Source organism: Neopsephotus bourkii, unplaced genomic scaffold, assembly GCF_033783945.1.
Source record: "Neopsephotus bourkii isolate Nb327-2 ecotype Australia unplaced genomic scaffold, CSIRO-AGI_Nbou_v1 NB_1328, whole genome shotgun sequence".
In the NCBI taxonomy this organism is placed as follows: Eukaryota; Metazoa; Chordata; class Aves; order Psittaciformes; family Psittacidae; genus Neopsephotus; species Neopsephotus bourkii.
The window spans coordinates 5,886,290-5,900,271 of NW_026901808.1; the positions used below are offsets into that span (position 1 = coordinate 5,886,290).

Genomic DNA, 13,982 nt, shown 5'->3' on the forward strand with positions numbered 1-13,982 from the left:
ACATGCCTCAATAATAGGAAAAAAAGTCTGTATACAGATATATTCTATTTATACAGAAACACCTTATTATTAAATTACATCCCATTCCTTCCTAATAGTTATGACCAATTTATGTGGGAGAAAGAATGAAGTGGATTAACCAAATCAGTAAGGCAGGTAGTGAAATATAAATAAATAGTAGCCATGTCCTTAAGTTACATTGTGCATGTTATTACATTTAAAGACTGCAAATTTTGGACATATTCACAAAAAAGCTGTTCTCTAAGGATACGCAAATCCACATATGGCTACATAAACTTGTTACTAGACTTTCCTTTTCATTATCCATCTTCCTAACTCCCTAACTGAAAACAAGCATATGATTTGTGAAGGTGGTACTCCTTTAAAAATAATAGCTCTAGTGCTGGGTAATATTGTAATGCAGATGCTAAAATTATAGCAGAGAAGATATATTCTGATCCATTCACCCAATGCTGATTTTACAAGCAGTTGCTTGGTAAACAACCTTGGTAAATTTATCGATGTGGATATTTCAAGCACTTTCCGTATTTATTACCTTTCTTTATAATGTATCACCTACCAGCCTTAGTCTTTTTCAGAATACAATACTTTAAATCTCAATTTTTATCTCCTGCACATCTAACAACTTGATTTGATTTTGTTCTGAAAGAATCAAATTAATGAAATATTTTTAGAGTATAGGATTCTAAGGTTTCATCATGGAGGTCTTGTAAAGTCTAATAACCCAGGGACACAATTTTTAACCAGTAGAGGTTAAATCATAATTTATAGCCAGACTGCTATAAACAGAGTAAAATTTGAAGCTGTGCAATCACAGGTTAGAAACACAAGACATTTTAATGTGAAAACAAATTATTTAATAATGGGGTTTACAAATTTTGAACTATTTTTAAACTGCAAATTTGAAATCAGATTTCTGTCTGTTTTTCAGAAATCTTTCGGCACTGTGTTGTTAGTAAGTGTATTAAACTGTTCAGATATTAAGCCCAAGACAAAAACCAAAATATTGCTAAACATATTAATGAGAAAAGAGATGGCTCTACAGGAAATATTTCACATTTCCAGAGTGAAAAAAAGTCTGAATATACTAATTCTTTTGTTTTCCATCATTTGTGTGTCAAGAATAAACACAAACTCTTCCTATTCTAATAAATTATTTTTGTGTGTATGTATACACAGAGGCACTTGTTCTTAGCAAAGCATGATAGTTATTTCATGCACCTTACAATATTTTGTAATGTGTTTAAACTCAGGTTACTGAGTTTAAAACAGCTTGTCCTCATCTTTAAGGGTTTGCCCAAGTTTGTGCTATACACATTAACTTTCATCTCAGACAACCCCACTAGATGCTGCAGAGACACAGGGGTGGAGGCAGAAGGGCTGGCACAGTCCCATCAGCTATTCTACAGCTCGGCGCAGGGTCACAGAGGGTGTCAACTTTACAGCTCAGAGCATAGTTGGCAGCTTGTGTGAGACCAGAGCAAGAACAAAACCAGGAGGTAGGCCATAGTTCTCCTTCCTTTCTCCTCTCTTTCCCGTTTCCTGACCCCACACCTCAATATACTGAAATTGAAAAATAACAACCAAGTATGAAATAAGAAGGGAAATCTGTCTGAGGAGAGGGGAAAATGAGAACTGACAGACTTTCAAGGCAACCAAAGAGTATTCCCAAGCCTTTCACTCCTCCACTTAAAGTAAGTTTTAAGGCCCTTTGCACAGAATGCCTTTTATTGTTTTCCCATGAAGTGTTTCACACAAATTGGTATATTTTTGGTAGATATTAATTACTTCAAGTAATTTAGCACATTTTTCACAGTAGTCAGCTTAACTCGTCATATCCATTTGTCTGACATACTGAAACACATCTAAACACATATTTTCACTCTGAGTTTGCAAATATAACAACTATTTCTTCCCACACTCAATTTTAGTTGTCTGGAAACAGTTTTGAAGAAGTAATTATACATGAGTTCATGTGAATCCTATAAGACTTGTATGAGCTGGGAATTCAGGCTTACAGAAAAGTCCTGATGCTCATCCTTTTCTGTAGAGCAGGTCTGATAACACAGCTGCCATCCCTCACAGTGACAGAGGTTTTTAGCTAATGTAGCTGAACAAAGGATTAAGGTAACATTTTCGCTTCCTTGAGGACCAACACAAAGCTTGGACAAAATGTACACCCCGTATCAGCCTATTTTGCAAAGCTAAACTGGATTAATAACATAAAGAATTTTTGCACCTGTTTCCACACAGGGAGAATTCCACACACCAGAATCACTCACTCTCTCAGGATCTCCATTAAAATTGACTCATTTTTTAATACGTCAAATAAAAAAGATCTACTTATATTCAGTGCTACGCCTGGCAGTCTGCATCGCAAAATGCAAATGCCACTGTTGGCTAATTTTACCGGAAGAACATGGCCAATCTTATTGCAGAGCCAACTTTCCCCTCTTGGTACAAGAGGATTCAATACTAACTCTTATTCCAAGCTGTGCATAAGAGAGAAAATATTGTAGGAGTGGAAAGGGATCTGACAAGAACAAATCATCTGGCCTACAAAACAGATTTTGGCAGTATGCACAGCTTAAACATTTATTACTCAGTCAAGCAGCCTAACAGATGCTGGAGTCTCAGGACCTGCTGCAATGTCCAAGATAATTCTGGATACAAAACATATTTAATGGTCAAGAATTCTGCAGTGAAAGGCAACTACACTGAATGATAATGATAAACAGAATGTAATTTCCTAGAAAATATTTTTTTCACACATTTGATTACAAACAGTATTATTTAATATATTCATTAACGATTTAGATGAGGGAATTGAGTGTACTATCAGCAAGTTTGCTGATGACACTAAGCTGGGAGGGGTGGCCGACACGCCAGAAGGCTGTGCTGCCATCCAGAGGGACCTGGACAGGCTGGAGAGCTGGGCGGGGAATAACTTGATGAAATATAACAAGGGAAAGTGTAGAGTCCTGCATCTGGGCAGGAACAACCCCAGGTTCCAGTATAGGCTGGGGAACGACCTGTTAGAGAGCAGTGTAGGGGAGAGGGACCTGGGGGTCCTGGTGGACGACAGGGTGACCATGAGCCGACACTGTGCCCTTGTGGCCAAGAAGGCCAATGGCATCCTGGGGTGTATTAGAAGGGGGGTGGTTAGTAGGTCGAGAGAGGTCCTCCTTCCCCTCTACTCTGCCCTGGTGAGACCTCATCTGGAATATTGTGTCCAGTTCTGGGGCCCTCAGTTTAAAAAGGACAGGGACCTGCTGGAGAGAGTCCAGCGCAGGGCAACTAAGATGATTAAGGGAGTGGAGCATCTCCCTTATGAGGAAAGACTGAGGGAGCTGGGTCTCTACAGTTTGGAGAAGAGGAGATTGAGGGGTGACCTTATTAGTGTATATAAATATATAAAGGGGGAGTGTCACGAGGATGGAGCCAGGCTCTTCTCAGTGGCAAACAATGAAAGGACAAGGGGTAATGGATACAAATTGGAGCACAAGAGGTTCCACTTAAACCTGAGAAGAAACTTCTTCTCAGTGAGGGTGACGGAACACTGGAACAGGCTGCCCAGGGAGGTTGTGGAATCTCCTTCTTTGGAGACATTCAAGACCCGCCTGGACACGTTCCTGTGTAACCTTATCTAGGTGTTCCTGCTCCGGCAGGGGGATTGGACTAGATGATCTTTTGAGGTCCCTTCCAATCTCTAACCTACTGTGATACTGTGATACTGTGAACTATGAAAATTAAAGTTACACAGTTAAAGAAATGTAGGAACACAAGGGTGTTTTGGCACCTTCTGCCTAAAACCCTGAGTTTTTAAAATCAAAGAACATTTGAGAGAAAAGTCCTGAAAATCTCTTAATTAAATGCTTTTTTATTTTGTTGAAGCCAGAACCAAAGTGCCCTCATTTTGGCTGGGATAGAGTTATTTTTCTTCCTAGTAGCTGGTGCAGTACTGTGGTTCAGCTTCAGTCTGAGAATAACACTGATAACACATTGATGTTTTAATTTTTGCTGAGCAGCGCTTACTCTGATCAAGGACTTTTCAGTCTCTCATGGTCTGACAATGAGAGGTATGAGAAGCAGGGAAGAAGCAGAGACAGGACACCTGACCCAAACTAGCCAAAGGGGTATTCCATGCCACAGCACATCATGCCCAGTATAAAAACTGTGGGAGTTACCCAGAACGGACTGATCACTGCTCAGGTTGGGCTGGGTATCTGTCAGTATGTGATGAGCAATTGTATTGTGCATAACTTGTGTTTATTCTTTGTTTGTTTTTTCTTCCCATTTCCCTTTCAGTTTGATAACTCTCTCCTTGTTATTTCCATCATTAGTATTAGTATTATATTGTGCTTTAGTTATTAAACTGTTCTTATCTCAGCCCACAAGTTTTACACTCTTTTGATTTTCCTCCTCATCCTACCTGGGAAAGAGGAAGAGGAGGTATGAATAAGCAGCTGTGTGGTACTGAGTTACCAGCTGGGTTTAAACCTCTGGTAATAACCAGCGTAACCAGATATCATAGTTTGGCTTTACATACCTCAACATGGTATTAAAGATATTAAACAAGTAGTAGATCATATCCTTTTAGGATTTAAAAAGACTGAATCATGTCAGAGATACATGCAGATGAACTCGTGGTTTTATACTGCAGAAGTAATTGAAGTGTTAGCTGAGAAAACTATATATGCACAAAATACAAAATAATGGATGGCAAATAACAAAACCTAATAGAATTCAAACACTAGTCCAAGTATTTTACGCACAAATTACTATGATGTATAACTCCCCCCCCCCAAGTATCTAAGTAATAATTTATGTTTCAAAAGGGTATTTAAAAAAAAAAAAAAAAGAAAGAAAAAAAGAATTAGCATTCCAGGAAAAATGTGGAATCTTAAGAGGTGTGAGCAATCTCATAAAGCCATCTTTCAGTCAGTGCCGATACTGATAAATAACACATACATAAACTCAGCCACATTGCTTTTGAATGGCTAATGCTTGATTAATTTAAAATAAACTTCTCTAAGTTCAGAGGTAGAATATTTCCAAAGACCCACTTTCATTAGAAATTAGTGCTGAGAAAATTACATCTCTATGAAAGTCTGTAGTATTTACGGCCTAAATTTACTTCTGAAAACAGGAATTCTGCCTTCTTTTTTTTTTTTTTTTTTTCAGAAACATTTGAAGATTCTATTCAAAATGCTTAAGATAAGGCAACCCAAGTCTGGAAGAGGACCTACAATTGCATCGGAAATATGTTGTATTTCAGATTTGCCAGAATTTCTTTTTCAACCCAAATTCTGTTGTATTTAATAATCAGTTAAACTCGGATAAACTTTCCAGGCCAAAATATATTTGCAAATATTCAGCTTGAGAATATGGCATTATAACATTTTTGTGCTGAATCGTTTTCAGGCAGATTACTTTAAATCTGCATTAATCACAGAACCATAGAATCATGGAATAGTTAGTGTTGGAAAGGATCTTAAAATCATCTAGTTCCAGCCCCCCTGCCATGGGCACCCTAGACCATGTCACCCAAGGCTCTGTCCAGCTGAACACTGCCAGCTTACTACAGCTGGTACTTTCAAAACAGCATGTACCTAATCAATTCAGTCTTCCACGGAGGAATACATTAACTCTGGTACCTTTCCTTACCCTAACTTATTATCTTAAATTTTGATAGCTTAAGATAAAAGTCATGGTAAACTTGATTTTGGGTGAATATGCTAGGCCATTTATCCATTACAACTAACATAACCACAGTACCAAAATACAAGTAACTTCTCATGATGGAGGATACTGCTCAAGTTGTTTGGCATTCTGAACTCTGACAGAAATAAGCTTTCTCACCAGGTTAGAAAAGGTGTTTCTTTTTGTTGCTTGTTTAAAAAGATTTTCATTCAGAGAGCTTCAGTAAGCTACTTGGTGGGGGGAAGGGGGGGGAATCATAACTGTCAGAACACAAAAACTGATACTGATCTTACAGTTATTTGCTTAAGTTTCTGCATCACTATTTTCCTTCCAGGTTCAACACAGAACCAAGCAGGCACTTTTTAGGGACCTAGCTGCAACTAACATTTGCTTTATTCTTACCTCAAGTCATAGTTTGGTATTTAAAACAGGATGGTACTGAAAATTGACTTAAAGGTTCACTTCACTCATTACATGTTTTCACAAATAACTCTGATTAAAATTGTGGTAAATAGTTTAAAATGCTATTAGAAGAAAAAGGTATCTTACATGCTATCTGCATAATACATATATAATGATATAATCCAACTTCTGTTTCCAAATTGAGATTTATGAACACACACACACACAATACCAGAATTGAAACAATCATTTTTCAATCTTAGCTGTAGTAAAACTGCACTATTTATTCCTTAGAAGAAGCCATGAGAAAAATAGTTCTGAATAGTTTCAGTTTCTCAACTAAAATATATATATTATATAAATATATATAAATATATATAATTTAATATATATTGCAAAATATAGCAATAACATTAAATTTAAAGTATTTTGAAGCAAGCAATTTAATTAATAAAACTGCCTTGTTTGTCTGCTGTTCTTATTTAAACTGTGTACAAAAAAGGACAACAAAAATTTAGTGCTCCTTTCCTTTAGTCTTTTAAGGACTGCTGATGTAGCACACCAAAATATTTAGTGGGACTGCACAACACTTTATCAATATGTTGATTCCTGAATAAATCTTATTTATTATCCACACATAATAAATTACAGAGATTGAATAAATGGCAATGCATTTTTTGCAGCTGGGTTTTACTGGGGAGGGGGTTGGAGGTGGAATATTCTTTTTCCCATGGTTTCATTTCCTACCATTTCTAACTTTCTTTCCAAAGAATATTTCTGCTTTTCAAACTTATAGCCCCAAATACCCAAGGTATGAAGAAACAGTTCAATAATACAAAAGTTCCAAGGAGATAATATCCCAGTCACTGCAGCATCAAAACAGAATTTTCACAAGTTATTCCTAAAAGTTTTGGTTGCCAGTACTAGCACTATCATGCCAAAATACTTTATCGATGACTGCAAATTTACATATATAATACTCTACTACAAAGGTAAAATTGATGCCTACTACCAAACTTGCTATCAAGAAATAAATCTTAAGACTATTTTTAAGGAGCATTAACATTTTCACTGCAGTCCCAATAAAAGGAAAGTATGAACAAACAATATGTATACTTTATGATTATTAAGCTATATGAAACATCAACTAATTGTAACTCTGTTTATGATTGGTTTATTGGGTTCTGATATGATTGATTTATTGGGTTCTGAGCAGGAGAAGCCTTTTTTTCTTGCTGGTAGCTGCCCAAACATATTCAAAGTGATGTCATCATATTCATGACACATTACTGTCAACACGACACTTTAATCAGCTCTTAAACACTGACCAAGTAGTAACAAATGGAAGTGATATTTCAATTTCTGATTTAGAGGAGGTAAATCAGGAATCACCACATGCACAAAAAGCAATCCCTGTCTGTGCACTTTGCCTAACACCTTTCCTAAAACTGCAACACCGGCACAGACTTAGACCTAGAACAAGCACTGCAACAGATAGTGCTTTATGCATCTCAGACAGGAAGGGCAATGTGTGGTGGTATCCACTACGCAGTTAACCTCACTTGCCTTGTGCAGTTCCCATCTTCTGCTTAGGGACAAGAAGGGTATAGTTTTAACAGGAATTTAGAAGTAAGACTTCTGTTATTACTAATCGGAGATTCATTACTAATTCCCAGTGCATGTGGTAGAAGGATGACCTGAGGGTTTGTTCTGTTTCCATCAGCAGATTGATTTTATTTCAAAATTTAAGTGGGACTCGGAAAATACTGAATTAAAAGCCTGATTTGGGTCTATTTTAATGGGAATGCCCTCTCCTGTGGTGGGCCTGCAATCCTCAGAAATAGGCAAATGAATTAACTCCCTAGACTTTCCCCTGTCTCTACTGGGTTTTGGTACCAGATACAGGGAAAAGCAAAAAAATAACTTTCATATTTCTTTCTGCAGTCTAGTAAGACACAAAGTAATAACCTAGATATAGTGAATGGATATTTTGTAATTATGAATCATGTATTTCTATGGTGAAGTAAAAGGGTCTACTCCACAACAAGCTTATCACTGTATTTCAAAACAAGAAAATCACTTTCCATGTGGGAAGCCAAAGAACATTTTTTCATAGCGCATACAGTTTATTAGTTTGAAATAGGTAAGGCATCATTAGAGAATTACTGGCTAAACCACTTTCAAAGGGCTAAATAGAGGGTGGATCCACACATTAATAATTTCATAAGACAGGAATTTGGTATTTGATTCAGATTTTAAAGCAACTGAAATAATAACTGCAATAAAAATGAAAGCTGAATAGGGAAGAAAGACTCATGGATAAGATATTAGTTAAGAGACACTGATTCTCAAATTCCCAGCTTCATACATAAAAAAAAAAAATATAAAAAAAAAAAAACAAAGCAAAAACCAAACACAACAGAAAGTGATCAACAGATCCAAGTGAAATAATCAGATTTAGGAATCCATGTGGTGCTGACTGTAACTGTCCCTCTCCCCTAGAGACAGCAACCTGCTACTGCAAGAGGCAAGTGAAAACCAATCTCAAGGAAACATTGACAAGTCAAATATCTTCAATGAAACCTGTTCTGACCCAAAAAGCAATTCTTTGTTTCTTTTGGCATTCTACAAAAATATGCAATAGGAAGGGAAAATCCTTCCAAGATGCAATTCAGTCAAAAAAAAAAAAAAAAAAAAGAAAAAAAAAAATCTGACTTCCAAGCACTAGAAGCTGTAAACTGTGTCTCATCCACTGTTTCTCAGAAGGATTTGTTGTAATATCTGTTTTGTAAATGTTCCCCAGCAGACTGTGATGTAGACAAGGAATTGCAGATTTATTGCACACTATTCTCAAAGTGTACAACTGTTCCCTACTATAGTGGCCACTGTCAAGATGTGACAGCTTAGCTCATGAGAACAGAAAGTAAAATGGCAAAGGGTCCAAGTTACCTTATCTGCTTTTCTAGAGTTATAAAAATTGCTTGCAGATAATATTACTTGTGAAAATAAAATTAAACTCTAATTGCTTGCTGTGTTTCAGATGACACATGAACTTTGCTAGTGTAAAATAAAACCTGGTGACAATTTTATGTTTACTGCTATGAAATCTGTGATTTTTAAACATTCTCAAGCTGTTATCTCTGAAAACACCATCTGTAAAAGTTACCCAGCCCCCCAACAAGATGACTTTGCTGATGCGGAATTAGTCTTCCTGGTAATTTTGCCTGCTTCCATGTGTCCAGTAAATAATACGATAGCCACACACAAAGAATCATGAGTTTCTTATGAACCATGTATGTTGCACATACAGCTGCCCCTCTCAAAAAGATTCACATTTCTGCTATTTTTATTAGATATTAAAGTCATACCTTTCCTATGGACGTCATAGCTTGTCTTAATTTTTAGGTTAATTGTTTGTAAAGTAACATTACCTAGCATGTATTTTTAAGAGACACAGGAATACCATCTAAAACGGTATAAATTCAACATAACTTCAAACATTTTAGATACCATTATAATGACAGACATATCAAACTTCACATGGTGTTTAAAAATATGCTAATAATTTGAGGCAAGTTTTTATAACATTTTAAGAGTGAAGTATCAATTGTCTTCAAACAAAAGCAAAGGAAATGGCCTGTCTATTCCCTGTAATCCTGCAATTAAGGTGCACTTTACCACTTATTAAAGCTGGAATCCCAGAATAATCCTCCAGGTCCGTCAGTCAAACACACCACATAAGAATATGAGCTACTATGATTCCTTCCCCCATCATACTGACATTTCCATTTTCATCCCTGTGTCATTTATATAAGCTGCAGACAACTGTGGTCATGAATTTTAAAGAGCTCAGGTCATATTAGGGTCTCTTTCCACTTGATGAGATTTTGAAAGAGGAGAAGGGCTGCACACTTGAAATTAGGACCATAAATAAATAAATAATGCCCACCCCACCCCAACTTCAAAATACAGATCCTATTTATGTTTTCTTCCCCCATTTAAAAAACACACAGCCATATGGAATGATTAAGAGTTTTATCATTAGGTAATGATTTTTTCTTGATGATAGGTACAGAAAAAGGAAGTTATTTTCACCCTGAGAGGTAACGTAAATACTTAATTTTGAAACACAATTAAAGAATCCTCAGCAGTAAATGCATATGTATATATTAATTTTTGACATAGTTTAAAAAGAATTTATTTAAATTCGCTGCTAAAATACACCACTGAAATTCTAGAAATGAACTGCATGCAATTTAAGTATTACCATCTCGCAAGGCATGTCATTTGCCTAAACTGCATATGCTTTTGGGACACTCAAAAATGTTTTCAGTACTCATCTGTGCCTAAAGCCAAAACCATGTAAAGAAGAGGTGTCAAGAACTGTTTGCACGAAATGAGAACACAGCATAGAGAAAGAATGGATTAAAAAATCAGAACATGTAAGAGTTTTAACCTTCAGTTCAATTTCTGAATCTCAGATCCAATCCTAACGGATAACTTCAACTACAGCTCCCTACTTATTCATAAGATCAGTCATATGCCTAGAAGACCACATCTCTGATGTACTGCTGAATAATAAGCTTAGTATTAAAATAAAATCACTTTGTTCACATGCTACTTACAGCCTTCATAAATATCTGTTGGTATGTGGACTGCTGCATGTTGGTAAGATGTTTGCCGTCGGAAAACAGGATCTTCTTCAAACACTGGTCTGATTCTCTGGCTGCCAGATTCAGTGTCATTCTTTTCAGGCTTTTTAAAGAAAGACATGTAAAGGGCAAAATATTACAAAGTATGCTAAAAACAATTCCATTCACATTTGTTTATTTTTACATAAATGGCTCAAGGCCTTTCTTTTGTAGCTAACATTTTGCATTTGTGTATAAACACACTTATTTGCTCCACGTCCAGAAATATTTCTGTATACTTTCAAGTATGAGTTACCCAATGCAACTCAGTGAAATTAAGAGCTGCAAAAGAAAAATATCAGCCTAACACCTTAAACAATGTGAGTGCATGGAATTTTTACACCAATAATACAAGATAAATACATTATTTTCTATCATGTGCAATAATTTGTACCAAATCTTAAATATAAATCCTGTGCATCTTTTCTCCTACAGATAATAAATTGCAAATCTTAAAATGATACCATCAATATATATTTCATAAATGTATTTTTGAGAAACGGTGGTGCACATCCACTAAGGCTTCTTGGAACTTCTGACTGAAACAAGTTTTGTTCTCTAGTTTTAATAATAAGTCTCAATGAAATCTCATCTACTCTCCTGCCCAGCTACCTAGGTAGAAAGGTTCCCAAACACTCAGGTGCTCACCTCCACCTGCCTGCCTTGGGTTCCCATCTTCGCTCACCTATCTGCACCCCACCTTCTTGATTCTTTCCAATTCACTCAGTCATTTGGATTAGTTTTTAACTAGTAAAAACCCCTCTACTTTTAAAAGTAGAGGCTTTTCTAACTCAGCTACAAAAATTGGATGGAAACCATGGAGGTCATGAAGACCAAACAAAGGGGAGATGGTAATGTCTTTACCTGGCTCAGAAGCAGCTGGAACATGCACAAGTTCCCATGGTATGAGTAGAGACAAACACTTAAATCAACAGTAAATCTACTATGATACCAAATGATTCCGCAGACCAGCAACTGTATGCAACTATAAGGATATTTTTAATACTACAGAGTCATTGGTTATTGGAAATGAGCTCTGATAAAAAAATAGTGCTGACAAATAAGCACCTGTCTGGTCAGTCAGGCATGTGTGTGCTGAGGCTATTCTTTATACATTACCATCTGTTTCATCACAGACTTATAGCCAAATACTGTATTAGGTATAGGATCAAATGTTGCCTAAAGTAAGCAGCAGTCTAAGATGGGTTTCAATGAGGTGGTTTCCTTTGGAACCACAAAGGGCAGAACTCATCTAACCAGTGACGTCCACTGATTTCAACAACATAGCAGTGTTGAGCTCATCACCCCAGGCTGCCTTCATAGTCAATGAAGAGAAAGGCGCATTTTTAGAGCGCAGTTCAACTTGTCTTAATTAGACATGAGTCATATCTTAGAAGTGCCTCCTACTTTCCACTGACTATAGAGCTAGCCCTAGGGCAAGTTGCCTAGATGTAGAAGACTGCAACTCAAGTGTAGAATTAGGTGAGATGAATCTCTGGAAAAATAGAAGGTGGAGAATAATTCTGACTATTCTTATGTGGCAAAACTACTATATCTTACCCTAAGAAGTTAAATGTGTTACTTAGCACTTAAGTCCACTGTGGTGGATGAGACAGAGGGGGAAGCATAACCCTTAATACTGAAAGTAAAGGATGTTTTTTTTACAAAAGCAAATCTATTACCAGGTAAAATCCAGGTATATAATGGCATGAAATAACCTACATTGCTAAAACGTGTAAATTACTTAAAAAACATTATTTTTCTTGGAACACCTAAGACTACACGTTGCCTTTTACTTTAGTGTGTGTGGTATTATATTAATTACTAGTTCTAATGGACATGATGACCTCTGTTATGGAAGAGGACTTTCAAATATCATACTTTTCCATTTAGATGTTTCTAAGAGAATAAAAATTGGGTTTTGGAAGTGGATTAGAAAAGCAACAAATACTTGTACAACACAGCCTGAAATGTTTTGATCCAGTATCCCAATCTCTTAAAACTACCAGAAAGGAAAAACATCCCAGGGTCTGGCTGTGATGGAGTTAATTTTCCCCAAAGCAGCCTGCATATAGTACTGGTAGCTATAAAGGTGTTGAAAGCACACCAATGTTTTGGCTACTGCTGAGCAGTGTGCTTCACAATATCAATGTCTGTCCAACATTCTCACCAATAGGCTGAGGGTGGGCAAGAGGTTGGGAGGGGACACAGCCAGGACAGCTGATCCAAACTAACTTAAAGGGATATTCTATACCATATGATATCTGTCTGTTAATCTTCCCACCAATACTTCACGATATCAAAACAAAACCATGAATACCTCTTCTCAGTCTCATTGATGCAGGGCAGTGGATCTACACAAATTGCATAGAGTAATGTAGAAGCTTTTGCGTCCCTATTGTTGACTTTTCCTGGGAGTATTTTGTGACATTCAAAGTAGATATTGAAACAATGTAGTTATCCGCCCCCAGAACCCCAGAGATACATCAAATGACAACATTTTTTCATAGCTGTATAGTTTCCTTCACATAAGATGCCTGGGCTAGTTCTGCACGCAACAGGAAAGTATCAGGATTACAGGCAGAGTAGTGTTGCACTCACTTGGTTCACTACCTACTGACCAGCAAGACTAAGTCTGTGCCAAGCCTTAACATGCAATGTTCATGGTGGATCCTTCTATATAAAGTGAAAACTATTTACTTTTCATTTGCCAAATTCATGAATTTCAAGTAAGTTTCATCTAAGTTAAAAAATGAATGTATATATTAAAAAGGAATACCTCAATGTTATTATTTATTTTAGTCTGGAATTTCCATCAAAAGCCTGACAGGTTGTGGCACCAGTTGGTGCAGTTTTAATACCAAGTTAAACTTTATTTTCTGGAAAGTAGCAAAACACATATTTTCAATCAAAGTAATCCAGCATGTGAATACAATTAAAATGCAACTCCAACCGATATTTCTCTAAGTCAGAAGCTGAAATGCAATCAATACTGGCACAGGAAAATCCCACTGGAGATACTGGCTGAAGATTAGTTTTCTCTCTATTCAAACCTGCCTTCACTTATTGAATTACATTGTTACCTACCACTGACAATCAGCAAAATAACCCACTCCTCTGCAATGAATCGCCAGACCAATTTCTCCCTCCCAAGTGAGGCAAATA

The 13,982-nt window shown here is 36.6% G+C and overlaps 1 protein-coding gene across 1 annotated transcript in view; it reads right to left on the bottom strand.

The window, feature by feature from the left end:
* CACNA2D1 (calcium voltage-gated channel auxiliary subunit alpha2delta 1) overlaps positions 1-13,982 on the bottom strand; it is a gene marked incomplete at its 5' end in the record, with an annotated part of 176,474 nt that overhangs the window by 150,119 nt on the left and 12,373 nt on the right. Inside the window, one exon of the mRNA XM_061366389.1 lies at positions 10,752-10,881. Within this exon, the coding sequence (XP_061222373.1) occupies positions 10,752-10,881 (130 nt within the window). The remainder of the gene's footprint in view (positions 1-10,751; positions 10,882-13,982) is intronic.